The 18676-nt window shown below is 41.5% G+C and overlaps 1 protein-coding gene across 1 annotated transcript in view; it reads left to right on the top strand.

Annotated features, from left to right (window-relative positions):
• LOC311138882 (potassium voltage-gated channel subfamily KQT member 2-like) overlaps positions 1-18676 on the top strand; it is a gene marked incomplete at both ends in the record, with an annotated part of 93021 nt that overhangs the window by 19010 nt on the left and 55335 nt on the right. Inside the window, 3 exons of the mRNA XM_084173674.1 lie at positions 7931-8021; positions 12056-12182; positions 12832-13007. Of these exons, the coding sequence (XP_084029800.1) occupies positions 7931-8021; positions 12056-12182; positions 12832-13007 (394 nt within the window). The remainder of the gene's footprint in view (positions 1-7930; positions 8022-12055; positions 12183-12831; positions 13008-18676) is intronic.

Raw genomic sequence — 18676 nt, 5'->3', positions numbered from 1 at the left:
TAGGGAAAATGCCAAGGGGGGTGAATACTTTCGCAAGCCACTGTAACTGTGAGAAACCAGTAAATTATAATAAATTATTTATATGAACAACATGATGTTAAATGGAACTGTTACATTATATGCAGTGTCTACATATTGCTTCTCTACAGCCTGCTCTGCTAGCTGCATGATCAATCATCAACGCTCAAATTATTTTTCGACATAAAAACACGAGCAAATCAGCTCTAATTTTGGAAATCTGTTCCAAAGTATTCCCACTCATAATAGAGAGAGAGAGAGAGAGTGCATGTGATATTCAAATGTAAGGTTTGAAATGATTATGTTTAAGTCAAATGTTATACAGTTGAATTCGGAAGTTTAGCCAAATACATTTAAACTCTGTTTTTCATAATTCCTGACATTTAGGATCAACTCTTTATTTTAAGAATGTGAAATGTCAGAATAATAGTAGAGAGTGATTTATTTCAGCTTTTATTTCTTTCCTCACATCCCCAGTGGGTCAGAAGTTTACATACACTCAATTAGTATTTGGGAGCATTGCCTTTCAATTGTTTAACTTGGGTCAAACATTTCGGGTAGCCTTCCACAAGCTTCCCAAAATAAGTTGGGTGAATTTTGGCCCATTCCTCCTGACAGAGCTGGTGTAACTGAGTCAGGTTTGTAGGCCTCCTTGCTCGCACACGCTTTTTCAGTTCTGCCCACAACTTTTCTATAGGATTGAGGTCAGGGCTTTGTGATGGCCCCTCCATTACCTTGACTTTGTTGTCCTTAAGCCATTTTGCCACAACTTTGGAAGTATGCTCTGGGTCATTGTCCATTTGGAAGACCCCTTTGCGACCAAGCTTTAACTTCCTGACTGATCTCTTGAGATGTTGCTTCAATATATCCACATAATTTTCCTTCCTCATGATGCCATCTATTTTGTGAAGTGCACCATTCCTTCCTGCAGCAAAGCACCCCCACAGCATGATGCTGCCACCCCCGTGCTTCACGGTTGGGATGGTGTTCTTCGGCTTGCAAGCGTCCCACTTTTTCCTCCAAACATAACAATGGTCATTATGGCCAAACAGTTCTATTTTTGTTTCATCAGACCAGAGGACATTTCTCCAAAAAGTACGATCTTTGTCCCCATGTGCAGTTGCAAACTGTAGTCTGGCTTTTTTATGGTGGTTTTGGAGCAGTGGCTTCTTCCTTGCTGAGCGGCCTTTCAGGTTATGTCGATATAGGACTCATTTTACTGTGGATATAGATACTTTTGAACCTGTTTCCTCCAGCATCTTCACAAGGTCATTTGCTGTTGTTCTGGGATTGATTTGCACTTTTCGCACCAAAGTACGTTCATCTCTAGGAGACAGAACGTGTCTCCTTCCTGAGCGGTATGACGGCTGCGTGGTCCCATGGTGTTTATACTTGCGTACTATTGTTTTTACAGATGAACGTGGTACCTTCAGGCATTTGGAAATTGCTCCCAAGGATGAACCAGACTTGTGGATGTCTACAATTTGTTTTCTGAGGTCTTGGCTGATTTCTTTTGATTTTCCCATGATATCAAGCAAAGGGGCACTGAGTTTGTCACCTCCAATGCTTAGCTCCATTCCGTTTATTTTTTATCCTGAAAAACTCCCCAGTTCTTAACGATTACAAGCATACTCATAACATGATGCAGCCACCACTATGCTTGAAAATATGAAGAGTGGTACTCAGTAATGTGTTGTATTGGATTTGCCCAAACATAACACTTTGTTTTCAGGACAAAAAGTTAATTGCTTTGCCACATTTTTTGCAGTATTACTTTAGTGCCTTATTGCAAACAGTATGTATGTTTGGGAATATTTGTTATTCTGTACAGGCTTCCTTCTTTTCGTTCTGTCAATTAGGTTAGTGTTTTGGAGTTACTACATTGTTATTGGTTCATCCTCAGTTTTGTCCTATCACAGCCATTAATCTCTGTTTTAAAGTCACCATTGGCTGTATGGTGAAATCCCTGAGCGGTGTCCTTCCTCTCCGACACCTGGGTTAGGAAGGACGCCTGTATCTTTGTAGTGACTGAGTGTATTGATACACCATCCAAAGTGTAATTAATAACTTCACCATGCTCAAAAGGATATTCAACATCTGCTTTTTTTTCTACCCATCTACCAATAGGTGCCCTTCTTTGCGAGGCAATGGTAAATCTCCATGGTCTTTGTGTTTGAACCTGGTTCACTGATGAGCTGTGCAGAATGAAGACTCACGGCAGTAAGCTTGAGAGACATTGGAGGAAGGATGGCCTCACTGTCCACCTACTGGCCTATAAAGACCTACTGGCCTATAAAGACCACCAGGCAAGCTAACCCCACAACCCTGTTCAACGCCATCATCCACCTTTTCAACCCTGCAAACTCATGCTGTCCAGCAGCCTCATCTGCGCAGTGCAATCACTTCTCAGATTTTTTCAAGACAAAGATTGACACCATCAGGACAAACATCATGGTCTCTAAGACGGCCTGCATCCCACCTCCTGAGCCCTCAACCCAGACTGCCCCTTCCTTCAGCAACTTTACAGAAGTCACATCCGCTGCTGTGCAGTCAATCATCTCTAAAATGAAGGCCACCACTTGCTCCCTTGACCCTATCCCTACATCCCTACTCAAAACCTGCTCATCTAGCCTGCTTATGTTTGTCACCACCCTGATCAACAAGTCTGTGCTGACCGGAGAGGTACCATCGATCTTCAAAACAGCTGCAGTCGCCCCCTTACATTAGAAGCCCAACCTTGGCCAGGACATCCTTTCCAACAACAGGCCCATCTCCAACCTCCCCTTCCTATCAAAAGTACTGGAGAAAGTGGTTACAAACCAGCTTCAATCGCAACTGTCATCTAATCAGTTGTACAAGGTTTTCCAGTCTGATTTCCGGCCCTTGCACAGCACCGAAACAGCTCTGGTTAAAGTTACCAATGCCCTACTGATGGCTGTTGATTCTGGATCTCAGTGCTGCTTTTGACACCGTAGACCACATCATCCTCCTGCGGCATCTCAGAGAGCACACTGCTCTCTGGAACACCTCTGAACTGATTCTCCTCCTACCTCTTCAATAGGAAGCAATACATCACTATTGGAGAGTCCAGATCGGAGGAGTCTGCAGTCATATGCGGTGTCCCACAGCGTCAGTGCTGGGGCCTATCCTGTTTTTAATTTACATCCTCCCTCTCGGATAAATCCTCAGAGATTATAACATCAACATCCACTGCTACGCTGACGATACCCAGGTTTACATTAACACCAAACCGTACACCATCTCAGTCCTAGCAAAGCTGCCTAGAGGACATCAGGGCATGGATGAAAGAGAACTTCCTCCAGTTGAACAGTAGCAAGGCTGAAGCTATGCTTATGGGAACACCCAAGCAGTTCACCAGTGCTGGAAACATTTGCCCTACAATCAACAGCCAGGCCATCCATCTGTCATCTCCAACCTAGGAGTCAAGTTTGATCCTTCTCTGTCCTTCGATGCCCACATAAAACAAATATTTAAAACATAATTTTTCCATCTAACAAATATTGCCCGGGTCATACCAAAGCAGACAATAAGTGCTCAGCATATGTGGGAACTCCTTCAAGACTGTTTGGAAAGCATTCCAGGTGAAGCTGGTTGAGAGAATGCCAAGAGTGTGCAAAGCTGTCATCAAGGCAAACGGTGGCTATTTGAAGAATCTCAAATATAAAATATATTTTGATTTGTTTCACACTGTTTTGGTTACTACATGATTCCATATGTGTTATTTCATAGTTTTGATGTCTTCACTATTATTCTACAATGTAGAAAATAGTAAAAATAAAGAAAAACCCTTGAATGAGTAGGTGTGTCCAAACTTTTGACTGGTAGTGTACATCCTGTATACCAAATGCATCTTGATACTACAACACTTTCCAAAACAACCCTATCGTACAAGTAGCCTTCGATTCAATGTACAGAGTGCTTTTAGTTATCATGTTTCATGAATCCTCCCCATGTTAGTCCTTGACCGTCAGATTACATAGTTCACTACCACGTTATCCAATTTCACCTTCCGGGTTATGCTACAATAACCTCACAGCGCCAAACCTAGCCGATCGATCGCCCCAGCGAGCAACACTCCCTCACAGTTCAAAGCGGACCTCCATTTTAAACCGGGCCATGTTCGACTTCAGACAGAAACGTTGGCGGTGGCACCAATTAGCTCGGTCTCCTCAAATCCAATCAAAGGCTTCGCCGGAGTCGCTGTGCTAAGATGGGAGCGCAAACCTTCAACCTGACACGACGCTTTTATTCCCTGATGGAGAGCGCTTTTCCATGAACTAATTTGCATGGCACAGTGCGGTGGAGAAGTGCTCGGCTTACTGAGGGGACTCAGCCAGAGGCTTGTGGCTGTAGCTGCAGTAATTGATTGCTGCTTCACCAGTCACCTGCTTAACTACAGACAGTGTCACAGGGAGAAATTGATGTCTGGGATGACTGCATTAGGATGACTAAATACAAACACACCTATACACGCACACATGCAAATTAGGATTTGTGCCGACATACTTGTGCAAAGACACACAAATGCATACATGGACGGAAGATGCAAAGACACACACAAACCAAAGTGAGACATCACTGCAGGGCTACCCTGCTGAGGGAGTGATGGATTTTCAGCTGTCTGTAATTTTTTGGGAGCGTGGAGTTGAAATATTGTTTTTGGTCCCCCGAGCTGCTATCTGGAGCACTGTGGGGGCTTGTGTGGAGTGCACTCACTCTCTTTTTTTCCTCTCTCATTTTCTCTCCTCCCCTTGCTCTCTCTCCCTCTCTCTCCCCCCCCCCCTCCCCTCTCCTCGGGGCTGGCAGGGATTCAGTGGTGCAGATCTGAAACAGGCCAGGCTTTTCCTCTGGCTCCTGATCCATGTACTCCCTGTGCTACTGCTGTTACTGCTTCTGCTGCTGCTGAGTGGGCTGTATTTCTTCCAGCCTGTCTGGCAGCATCTGTCTGAGCCCGAGGCGAGATGACGTGACCACTTACTTTGACACTGAGGGAAAAAGAACATCCTTCTACCACTTCTACTACAGAAACGGCCAGAGGAAATGGTTTATCAATGACCAGAGCCTGGTGAAAGATAAGAGAGAGGGGAGAGAGAGGGGGAGAGAGAACAAGACCGAAGGAGGGAGAAAATTAAAGAAAGACTAAATAAAATTAAGAGGGAGAGAGAAAGAGGGATACCATTCTCTAGGACCCTGACTAATACTTTAAGGCTGAGATAAGCGATACAAAAGGAAAATCCCCATCCGTCAAAACCCTATTGGTCATCCTTTACAGAGGAGCAGGCCCAGACATGAAACACAGAATGGCCTATAAAGTTTTAGGCTATATTCCTATTATCTCCCTCCAGCCAAACTTGCAACAAGCTAATGCTTGAAAGGGAGTGAATGAGTGTGCACTTCTGGAGAATGGGAGAGCCACAGTTTCTCTTTTTCAGGGGAGACATGAATGGGTCTTGCTGGTCATGAAACATTTTGAAAATGACCTGTTTATCAATGACATCAGTTCACTGATCCGTTTCTTTTGTTTTTATTTGCGTAATTGCACTTAGCATCCAGCACCTGTGGCAAGTTATTTGATGTTTCACGTCCAAGCCTCTATCTTCTTGGTTGTGGTCCATAGACAGTGATTTCAAAGACAAATGTAAGATTCTTATTAGGCACCAAACGGAAGAAAACAGACTGAAACATGGAATCGGAACTACCTGAACTTGCCCAATAAGAAACGCTTGGTTTCATTTTCCGTTGCAAAACGGTTTGCTACGGTGTGCCCTAATGAATAGAACCCAGGAGAAGGGGACCACCTTGGTGTACTCAATGCACTCCAATCAAAATCGGGTCAAGGACATACAATCTGCTGTTTCCTGTGTCCAATGCCCTCAGGTCGACCAATGTAATCTGTTCAGAATCAATGGGCTAAAAGTAGAGGAGATATCTCTTCTCATCTGGTGTCACTTAATACACTGTTCACCATGTCCTCCATGTCTGTTTTCAGTTGCTCTTCTATCTGAAATGACCCACACCAAAATGCTCACTGTAAACTGAACCACTGCATGGTTCAAATATGGAAATCCCAAAACAAGTGTCTTTCTAAAGATCAACTAATTACTATCTTGGTTTTTCAAATGTATTGTAGCAAACAGTTACATTGCACCACCCCTTTGTGGGTCTCGAACCCAGGTCTCCTAGTCTGCAGGCATTTTGATTCAGTTGAAATGTTGCTACATAGAAACATAACATATAAGACTTATTACAAGCCATTGTAAAGGTTCATACACACTTATAAAAAGTTGAAATGGTTATATGTACAGGTTTTAACTAGTGTTACAACTTATTTTTTCTCTAGTCATCCTTGACACAGCACCAATGATTCATCAGTTTATTTTTCAAATGGTGTCACTGTAAACACACTGACGTGGGATTTTTTAAATCGACATACCCGACAACTGTTTCCGAGTAGTCGAGTGAACTGTCGGGAGGCCTAATTAATCATCTTGCAGCGACCCTGCAGTATAAAGCCGGGAATAGGATGCCATTTGGGACTCAGCCTCTGTCATGGTGACGAGCAAGTATCCATTTACCCTGGTTTGTAAAGTTTTGCGTCACACATTGATGTCCCAAGGCAAGCATTGTCAGTCATAATAGACACTTCCTAGCAGATGTCTCGCTCAATGTCCTTGAAAGATATAACATTTTACAATGAAGTCATTTGGCAGACGCTCTTAGAAAGTCTTCAGAGCGACCTACATTGACTGATACCGGCAAGAAGATAAATCAACCACATATCACTGCAAGGAAAACTTTAAAAGTAGCAGCTATCTGCCAAAGCAGTGCCAACAAGAGTAATGGGAAAGACAAATACAAGTGTTATGTGTTTGGGGGAGAAAATGGGGTGGGGGCCTCTGTTTTGGATCCATTTTGGTTTAATATGTGGTTTATTTAATTCTGAGATCTGCAAAAGGTGAAAGCGCCACTGGTCGCTCTAGGCGCATTTGTTATAGTTTTTGTTTTGTTGACTAAACAGAGCTGAGATGCATCCAAAAGGAGGTGAGCAGCGTGTACATTTTAGTTTTGTTTTTTTGCTGTACATTTTCTGCTGTACTATTGCGCGTGCACTGACGTCTGAGGGGGGAAAAAACAGTGGTCTTGACATTTGACCACTTTTGAGGCATGAAAACATTAGACAAACATTAGACAAACATTAGACAAACATTGATTTTGGAGTGAACTTTCACTTTCAGACTCCATTTTTTATTTGTTTTTACCAGGAAGTTCCATTGAAGTCAGAATACCTTATTCCCAAGGGAGACACCTGTGGTGTAGTGTTCTGGAAATACCAATACTGTCTTCAATATTTTTCTCATTGTATTTCCTTTTGCCTTTTTCAGTTTATTTAACTTACTCTCCTCGTTTATTTCCCCCTTGCCCCAACCCCGACCTTCGCATCACTGTCTACTATAACATTGAGCCCACTACTCACCATTTAAATCTGTTTAACCATAGAGCGAAAAATGCCAATATATTACCTTTTCCCCTCCTCCCCAGCTCTGATCTATAGGACTCAAACCCTCTTGGGTTCCTAACCAGCTACTGTCAGACTAATCTCCTGCATCTCCTGCAAAAGCTCATATGTCTCTTTATGGCCTGGGAGAGGGATACCGTGAAGCTCAGCAATTCCATATTATCAATTGAATTTGTGAAGCCACTGAAAACCCATCAGATCTCTCTGCGTGTGAAATTACTTGCAGGTTTATTGACTTGCCTGTGGTATATAGGGGTACTTATAGTTATTATCGGTGGAGACAGAACACAATTTGTAATTTAAGTGTATATTGATTGGATTGGACATGGTACAGATTGACCTTTAATGTGTTTTCTCTGATCTTGTTATCCACAGTTTTCTGCTGGTCTTCTCCTGTCTGGTCCTCTCTGTGTTTTCCACCATTAAGGAGTATGAGAAGAGCTCCGAAGATGCCTTGTATATACTGGTAGGCACTCGGTCTTGCACTTACAGTTCATGAAACTTATAAGTAACACTGTTATGTATATGGGGCATACAACCATCTCAGCTCTGCAGATTTTGCTGCGTAGAGACAGAATCATTAGATCACTGATTCTGGTATTGCCCATATGTAGAATGTTTCTGGTCACAGGTTCAGGAATGGCTGAAAAATCACAACATTTACCTAAAATTAACCCTACAAATAGCAGTGTTGGGAGATTTGGAAAGCCATAGTCAATCAATCAACAATATAATAATACTTTTAGTAAAATATTCATCTTTACACATGCAAATCAAAAGAAGGCAGTTTATGGAGATGGGTGGGATGGACTGAGAGTAGCTGAAGGGTGGGGTTTAAAAGCTCATGTTGTATAATAGTTATGAAAAAAACAATATATAATGTATACTGTACAGCCCTCAAACTCAACTCTGGACTGGTTCCACTGCATTTTTTTATTGTTACCCTCTAATCAGGGACTGATTTAGACTTGGGACACCAGGTGTGTGCAATTAATTATCATCTAGAACAGAAAACCACCAGGCTCCGGGCCTCGTAGGGTAAGAGTTGAGTTCCCTTGCTGTACAGTATGTGTTTGGATACTGTCTATCCAAATGTGATGTATGTCAAGTAACTATATTCTTGTCATGTAACTACTGTGAAGAAAAGAAAGAGAGCAGTGTATGTAAAATGTGTGAAGAATATACATGTAACAAAGTAACATGTAACACAGACACATGGGATGAATGGGATTTATTATCTGTTAATTTCATCACCTATTCATACTTTAAGCAAGGAGTTGCTAATTGTTTACCTCAATGTTGGTTATATACAGTGCATTCGGAAAGTATTCAGACCCCTTCACTTTTTCCACATTTTGTTACGTTACAGCCTTATTCTAAAATTGATTAAATAGTTGTTTTCCCTCATCAATCTACACACAATACCCCATGATGACAAAGCAAAAACCGTTTTTTCATCACCTATTCATACTTTAAGCAAGGAGTTGCTAATTGTTTACCTCAATGTTGGTTATATAGAGTGCATTCGGAAAGTATTCAGACCCCTTCACTTTTTCCACATTTTGTTACGTTACAGCCTTATTCTAAAATTGATTAAATAGTTGTTTTCCCTCATCAATCTACACACAATACCCCATGATGACAAAGCAAAAACAGTTTTTTATATTTTTTTGCAAATGTACACTACCGTTCAAAAGTTTGGGGTCACTTAGAAATATCCGTATTTTCGAAAGAAAAGCAATTTATTTGTCCATTAGAATAACATCAAATTGATCAGAAATACAGTGTAGACATTGTTAATGTTGTAAATGGCTATTGTAGCTGGAAAAAGCTGATTTTTAATGGAATATAGTACAGCGCAAACTGTCTCTAACCAGAATAGAAAGAGGAGTGGGAAGCCCCGGTGCACAACTAAGCAAGAGGACAAATACATTAGAGTATCTAGTTTGAGAAACAGATGCCTCACAGGTCCTCAACTGGCAGCTTCATTAAATAGTACCCGCAAAACACCAGTCTCAACGTCAACAGTGAAGAGGCGACTTCGGGATGCTGACCTTCTAGGCAGAGTTGCAAAGAAAAAGCCATATCTCAGACTGGCCAATAAAAAGAAAAGATTAAGATGGGCAAAAGAACACAGACATGTGTTCTGGACAGACAAATCGAATTTTGAGGTGTTCGGATCACAAAGAAGAACATTTGTGAGATGCAGACCAAATGAAAAGATGCTGGAGGAGTGCTTGATGCCATCTGTCAAGCATGGTGGAGGCAATGTGATGGTATGGGGGTGCTTTGGTGGTGGTAAAGTGGGAGATTTGTACAGGGTAAAAGGGATCTTGAAGAAGGAAGGCTATCACTCCATTTTGCAACGCCATGCAATACCCTGTGGACGGCGCTTGATTGGAGCCAATTTCCTCCTACAGGACAATGACCCAAAGCACAGCTCCAAACTATGTAATAACTATTTAAAGAAGAAGTAGTCAGCTGGTATTCTGTCTATAATGGAGTTGCCAGCACAGTCACCGGATCTCAACCCTATTGAGCTGTTGTGGGAGCAGCTTGACCGTATTGTACGTAAGAAGTGCCCATCAAGCCAATCCAACTTGTGGGAGGTGCTTCAGGAAGCATGGGGTGAAATCTTTTCAGATTATCTCAACAAATTGACAACTAGAATGCCAAAGCTCTGCAAGGCTGTAATTGCTGCAAATGGAGGATTCTTTGACAAAAGCAAAGTTTGAAGGACACAATTATTATTTCAATTAAAATTCATTATTTCTAACCTTGTCAATGACTACATTTCCTATTCATTTTGTTATATTTCCTATTCAAACTCATTGCATGTATGTTTTCATGGAAAACAAGGACATTTTTAAGTGACCCCAAACTTTTGAACGTTACTGTATATATATATATATATATATATTTAAAAAATGAAATATCACATTTACATAAGTATTCAGACCCTTTACTCAATACTTTGTTGAAGCACCTTGGGCAGCATTTACAGCCTTGAGTCTTCTTGGGTATGACGCTACAAGCTTGGCACACCTTTATTTGGGGAGTTTCTCCCATTCTTCTCTGCAGATCCTCTCAAGCTCTGTCAGGTTGGATGGGGAGCGTCGCTGGACAGCTATTTTCAGGTCTCTCAAGAGATGTTAGATCGGGTTCAAGTCCGGGCTCTGGCTGGGCCACTCAAGGACATTCAGAGACTTGTCCCGAAGCCACTCCTGCGTTGTCTTGGTTGTGTGCTTAGGGTCGTTGTCCTGTTGGAAGGTGAACCTTTGCCCCAGTCTGAGGTCCTGAGCTCTGGAGCAGGTTTTCATCAAGGATCTCTCTGTACTTTGTTCTGTTCATCTTTCCCTCGATCCTGACTAGTCTCCCAGTCCCTGCCTCTGAAAAACATCCCCACAGCATAATGCTGCCACCACAATGCTTCACCGTAGGGGTGGTGCCAGGTTTCCTCCAGACGTGACGCTTGGCATTCAAGCCATATAGTTCAATCTTGGTTTCCTCAGACCAGAAAATCATGTTTCTCATGGTCTGAGTCCTTTAGGTGCCTTTTGGCAAACTCCAAGCTGGCTGTCATGTGCCTTTTACTGAGGAGTGGCTTCCGTCTGGTCACTCTAGCATAAAGGCCTGATTGGTGGAGTGCTGCAGAGATGGTTGTCTTCTGGAAGGTTCTCCCATCTCCACAGAGGAACTTTGGAGCTCTGTCAGAGTGAGCATCGGGTTCTTGGTGACCTCTCTGACCAAGGCCCTTCTCCCCCGATTGCTCAGTTTGGCCGGGCGGCCAGCTCTAGGAAGAGTCTTGGTGGTTCCAAACTTCTTCCATTTAAGAATGATGGAGGCCACTGTGTTCTTGGGGACCTTCAACCTTCAAATTGTTTGGTACCCTTCCCCAGATCTGTGCCTCGACACAATCCTGTCTCTGAGCTCTATGGACAATTCCTTCTATCTCATGGCTTGGTTTTTGTTCTGATATGCACTGTCAACTGTGGGACCTTATATAGACAGGTGTGTGCCTTTCCAAATTATGTCCAATCAATTGAATTTACCACAGGTGGACTCCAATCAAGTTGTAGAAACATTTCAAGGATAATCAATGGAAACAGAATGCACCGGAGCTACATTTTGAATCTCATAGCGAAGGGTCTGAATACTAATGTAAATAAGGTATTTCTGTTTTTCATTCATAATACATTTGCAAACATTTCTAAAAACCTGTTTTCGCTTTGTCATTATGGGGTATTGTGTGTAGATTGATGAGAATTTGTATTATTTAATCATTTTAGAATAAGGCGGTAAGGTAACAAAATGTGGAAAAAGTCAAGGGGTCTGAATACTTTCCGAATGCACAGTATGCACATGTCATATATTATATTGACAACTTTCAAAATTAAAGCATATACCAAACCATTATCATAATAGATAATATGCATGATCGATGATGATCAAATGCCTTGGGCAACTCTGTGATAACAGGAAGCCTTTGTCGTTAAACAGGAAATAGTCACTATTGTAGTGTTTGGGGTGGAGTACATAGTGAGGATATGGGCCGCCGGATGCTGCTGCAGATACAGAGGATGGAGTGGCCGTCTGAAATTCGCCCGCAAGCCCTTCTGTGTGATCGGTGAGTTTTACCCCCTGCCTGTTCTGAGTCATCAGTGAGATAAAACTGTCCACTAGCGGTCACTTAACCCTTTACACTCGTGGGAATTGGTCTATATGGATAGGGATAAATTAAAATGTTTTTTACAGAAGAAATATAAAATGCATACGCATTAGCATGGTAGTAATTAAAAGGGAACTGTTTGGAGAATATGGGAAAATTATTAGACCAAAGTTGAGGACACAACAGTACACCTGACACAAGACTGAATCCAAACATTACACTATTGATTTTGATGTGCATTTTACATTTACTGTACTTTTCGCTGTATTTGTTGATAAAGAAATCTGAAAATACTCTGGATACATTCAGTAACAAAATAATATTCCTGGAAAATGTAGGGTAGATGCAACATAAGACAAAAACAAGGGTTGGAGTGAGAGGACTAACTGGTGTCTACAAGTGACCACACACCTCTTCCTGGAAGATGAAATTGTCCCAGTTTTTCCATGGCCTGCATACTCACCAGACATGTCACCCATTGAGCATGTTTGGAATGCTCTGGATCGACCTGTACGACGTCCTGTGATAGGAAAAGATAAATACATATAGCCTATATACATACAGAACATAACATAAAAAAAATATAAAAAATGTATCTCTTTCCCAGATGTCATGGTGCTGATTGCGTCCATCTCTGTGCTGGCGGCTGGAACCCAGGGGAATGTATTTGCTACTTCTGCCATCAGGAGTTTGAGGTTCCTGCAGATCTTGCGCATGATCCGGATGGACCGCCGTGGAGGCACATGGAAACTCCTGGGATCTGTCGTCTACGCTCACAGCAAGGTAATAAATGGCTGTGGCCGGATCTTGTGGGTGGGTGCGTGCGTGCATACATGTTTATATATGTGTGCACGTGTGTGAGATTTGATTAATTTAACTGATGCATGTACCTCACCACCCCAATCTGGCTCCTTGCCCGCATTGCAGCATGTTTCTATAAATCCAAAATCCGGACTCAAGTGTCAAGTGTATTGATCCAAGTTCATTGATCACACTGCCATATGACATAACAGTGTCCCCTCCCCGTAACCAGATTGATTGACAGGCTGCTCAAACAAATAATAACTTCTGGGAACATTACGGCTCTCAGATTGTTCTACTACACCCGCACAGAAAACAATACGCTCATCCTCGAGCTCTCCACGGGACATGCTGTGACCAATCCCATACCCACTATAATTAACTGTACCCTCCAATTTGTCAAAGGCTCCCGAAGCTTAGATTGCATTCCAAATGGCACCTTATTCCATATGTAGTGCACTACTTTTGATCAGGACCCATATGGCTCTGGTCAAAGGTAGTGCACTATACAGAGAATAGGGTGCCATTTGGGACACACTTGGTCTGATAAATGGAACACTCTCAGTTGGGAATTAAGAGTGTCTCCCTCTCCCAGTCCCAGAGATGCATAGCAGCAGAATCCCCATAGCGAGCCAGAGAGAAAGAGCAGAGGGCAGTGAAGTGCAGAGAACCTAAGGAGATCTCCTGTTAGAGGAGTGTCAGGGCAAAATGGATCAGGTCTGGAGTCTGACAAAGGCAGAAGCCGAAGCGGCCATGGACTATTTCCTCTTATTGAATTTGGCTCACCACACCGTGTCTGTCTTCTGCCTGCCTGTGAGATCGAACAGCTAGATTGCTGTGCAGCCTTGTCGTGATCTAATATATTAACAATGATAAAGGCAATGTTATTTCCTGGTCGTTGATCTTTTACAGAGCCTTGGGATTGAGCATGAGCAGAATGCACCAAGGCAGGTGGTTGTGATTGTTATTACTGGTGTTCTGTCTAAGCTTAATACATATTGTCGCTAATTACCTCATATATACAGTGCATTCTGAAAGTATTCAGTCCCCTTCCCTTTTTCTACATTCTGTTACATTACAGCCTTATTCTAAAATTGATTAAATAAATAAAAATGATCATCAATCTACACACAATACCCTATAATGACAAAGCGAAAACAGATTTTTAGAAGATCTTGCAAATTTCTTAAAAATAAAAAACTATGAGACTCGAAATTGAGCTCAGGTGCATCCTGATTCGATTGATCATTCTTCAGATGTTTCTACAACTTGATTGTAGTCCACCTGTGATACATTCAATTTATTGGACATTATTTGGAAAGGCACACACCTGTCTATATAAGGTCCAACAGTTGACAGTGCATGTCAGAACAAAAACCAAGCCATGAGGTTGTAGGAATTGTCCATAGAGCTCTGAGACAGGATTGTGTTGAGGCACAGATCTGGGGAAGGGTACCAAAAAAGTTCTGCAGCATTGAAGGTCCCCAAGAACACAGTGGCCATCATTCTTAAATGGAAGAAGTTTGGAACCACCAAGACTGAGTTGGTCCGCAGAGTGAAGGAAAAGCAGCCAACAAGTGCTCAGCATATGTGGGAACTCCTTCAAGACTGTTGGAAAAGGATTTCTCATGAAGCTGGTTGAGATAATGCCAAGAGTATGCAAAGCTGTCATCAAGGCAAGGGTCACTACTTTGAAGAATCTCAAATATAAAATATATTTGTTAAACACTTTTTTTGGTTACTACATGACTCCATATGTGTTATTTCATAGTTTTGTTGTCTTCACTATTATTCTACAATGTAGACAATAGTAAAAAATAAAGAAAAACCCTTGAATGAGTAGCCTTCTAGCCAGTGCCGCTCCTCATCTCATCATTCCATTTGTTTTGTCTTGTTTATTACACACACCTGGTTCATATCCCCTCATCAGTACCTGTATAAGTGTTCCCTCTGCCCCCTTGTCTTTGTGTGTTATTGTTTATTGTGGAGATGATTATAGCTCGGTGGAGCTCTTTTGTATTGCCGGGATATTCTCCTGTGTGCCGTGTTGTTTTCCAGTGCGCCGTATTTCCGCACTAGAGTGTTTTACTCATTGCTGCGTACCGCTGTGTTACGGAATAAACCATTTATTCTGTGATTAACCCTCCTGCGCCTGACTCCTTCGCCTGTCTGAGTGGACTAATCCATTGTGGAGGCCGTCGGGATGGCATAGTCCATCACTCTTAAGACGTGCTACTGAAATTGTATATTGTTATATTACGTAAGAACAATGGTGCAACACTAATAAAAATATTATTGTTTTTTAACAAATGCGTTTTCTCCTGCGTTGGATAGCGGTCGCTATCAGTGGTTCTGAAACACATCAGTGTGCTGTTGAATTAGCGCCTTTTCCTAGACCATGTTGCTACGTGTATAAAAGCAAAGTTCACCAGCATATTGGTGTTGAGAACAATGCTGTGGAGTTAGGAAACAAGAAAACAGCCCTTGCCTTATTTGTCTAAGAAAAGTGAGGAGAGAGGAAACCCCAACTTAATTAGGTCTATAATCAATAGCCTAACTGTTAAATGTGCCTGGCTTTATAAATCATTCATATATATCTAAAGAAATAAGACAGATCCTGCTCATGTTGAGTGTTTGTTTAATAGCCTACTGATTCCGTGAGCACCATGCCTCACTGTCACGACTTCCTCCGAAGCTGCCTCCTCTCCTGGTTCAGGCTTCGGCGTTCGTCGTCACCGACCTTCTAGCCACTGCCGCTCCTCATCTCATCATTCCATTTGTTTTGTCTTGTTTATTACACACACCTGGTTCATATCCCCTCATCAGTACCTGTATAAGTGTTCCCTCTGCCCCCTTGTCTTTGTGTATGATTGTTTATTGTGAGGAGAGTGAAGCTCGGTTGAGCTCCTTGTATTTTGTATTGCCGGGTTATTTTCCCTGTGTGCCTTGTTGGTTCCAGTGCGCCTGTTTTGCTCACTGGACTGTTTTGACGCATTACTGCGTAACTCTGTATTACGGAATAAACTCTGTTATTCTGTGATTTACCCTCCTGCGCCTGACTCCTTCAAATCACCCATCACACTCACACAACCATGACAAGTCGGATAAACAATTTCACAAATCCGGCAGTTTTTCATCTTTTCTATGCCTCTGGTATTATTTATAATTGATTTAGTGTTGTTTAAACTGTTCCAAATTGTCAGGAAAATGCAATTTATAATAATAATAATAACCTTCCTTTTTCTTTATGTCCTTATTGTTATTATTGCTATTATTGTTATGATCATCATTATTATAATAATAATAAGGAATGTCATTATCATTAGTAGGCTTAGAATAACAGCCTTGTATAACCACCATCGAGCTGTAGGCCTAAGAGTGCATCCTGTTTAGTCTTAATACATACAGTGCATAGGGAAAGTATTCAGACCCCTTGACTTTTTCCACAATTTGGTACATTACAGCCTTATTCTAAAATTGATTGAATTGGTTTTTTCCCCTCGTCAATCTACACACAATACACCATAATTACATAGAAAAAACAGGTTTTTAGAAATTTTTGCAAATTTTAAAAACTGAAATATCACATTTACATAAGTATTCAGACCCTTTACGCAGTACTTTTTGAAGCACCTTTGGCAGCGATTACAGCCTCGAGTCTTCTTGGGTATGATGCTACAAGCTTGGCACACCTGTATTTAGGGAGTTTCTCCCATTCTTCTCTGCAGATCCTCTCAAGCTCTGTCAGGTTGGATGGGGAGCGTTGCTTCACAGCTATTTTCAGGTCTCTCCAGAGATGTTCGATCGGGTTCAAGTCCGGGCTCTGGCTGGGCCACTCAAGGACATTCAGAGACTTGTCCCAAAACCACTCCTGCGTTGTCTTGGCTGTGTGCTTAGGGTCGTTGTCCTGTTGGAAGGTGTACCCTGGTGGCACAAAATAATCAAAAGTCTGACTGCACAGAGATGCTTGGGAAAATGGTCACAACGGGGGACCAGCGTGTGTGTGTGGGGAAGGGGGTGGATCTGATCTCCATCACCTAGGACTTGACATTGGTTAATCAAATCTCAAATGTTTGCACATTTTTGCTCAATCTCACATGCTTTCTCAAACAGCTTTTACTGTATATGCATTTGTAAATTAGGTCCTTTCTTGAGTTTGGCTCTGGGATGTAACAACCGTTGAGCATCTGAGCTTATGGTTGATTGTGGGGGAAAGGGGTTGAGTGTGTAAGAGTATGTGTGTGTATGTATACCACATTGTTAATGATAGAAATTAAGATAAGAAAGATATTTTAATATATATATATATTTTTAATAGCTATATATAAACCAAATTGAGGTGAGAGCATTATAAATACTTTTAGCAGTTGATCTGCTTCTGTTCTGTGGGTGGCACTGTGTGCTGTTTTCGAAGGATGGGTCCTGGCCTCTCGGGGGGCCTATGGATCCGGGGGGACGGGGGTGGTCTACCGGTCTCTGGGATGACAACCCAACTTGAGATGGGGAGGGGCTTTAGCGGGTGGAATAGTGGAGAAGAATTGGAGGGTTACTTAGTAGCAATGCAAATATCATGGTACAGCTAAATCGACACTCAATCACTATGGTACTTTTTAATGGTCAATTTACAAACATATATTATGATAAATAAATATAATATAAATTATCTCACTATGGTAAATGGTGAAATAAGGATAGCCAGTTACAATTGTAATGGCTTAGCAGATAATAAGAAAAGAAGAACAATATTTACCTGGCTCAAAGAGAAGGAATGTAATATCTATTGTTTACAGGAAACTCATTCAACAATTTTAGATGAAATTGTGTGGGAAAAGGACTGGGGAGATGAAATATACTTCTCCCATGGGCAAAGAAACTCAAAAGGGGTGATGATATTAATTAACAGTAATTTTGATCCAATTGTGAAATTATCCAAATAGATCCGCAAGGTAGATGGATGATTTTAAATATGTTATTGGACCACAAACAGATATGTCTCATTAACCTTTACGGACCAAATAATGAGGATCCACGCTTCTTTGAAAATATATATCATAAATGATCAACCCTGCAAGCAATACAATACTCTATTATTATGGTGGGCGATTATAATACTGTTTTAAATACCTCAATGGACGTAAAGGAAATCACACCACAAACTATCACCCTCATGCTCTTAAGGAAATCATGAATGTCATGGATATATTGGAACTAGTGTATATATGGAGGCTTAAATATCCTGACCTAGTGAGATATACATGCCGGAGGCTCAATCAAGCTAGTCGTCTTGACTTCTTTCTTATGTCATTCTCGTTGGCACCAAAAGTTTAAAAAGTGTTGATAGGGGACAGAATGCGGTCGGACCATCAGATAAAAGTGCATATACAGTTGAAATCGGATGTTTACATACACATTAGCCAAATACATTTAAACTCATTTTTTCACAATTCCTGACATTTAATCTTAGTAAAAATTCCCTGTTTTAGGTCAGTTAGGATCACCACTTTATTTTAAGAATGTGAAATGTCAGAATAATAGTAGAGAGAATGATTTATTTCAGCTTTTATTTATTTCATCACATTCCCAGTGGGTCAGAAGTTTACATACACTCAATTAGTATTTGGTAGCATTGCCTTTACATTTTTTTACTTGGG

Source organism: Coregonus lavaretus (genome assembly GCF_964263955.1).
Source record: "Coregonus lavaretus genome assembly, chromosome: 12".
Lineage (NCBI taxonomy): Eukaryota > Metazoa > Chordata > Actinopteri > Salmoniformes > Salmonidae > Coregonus > Coregonus lavaretus.
This window is presented reverse-complemented; position numbering and strand designations above follow the sequence as displayed.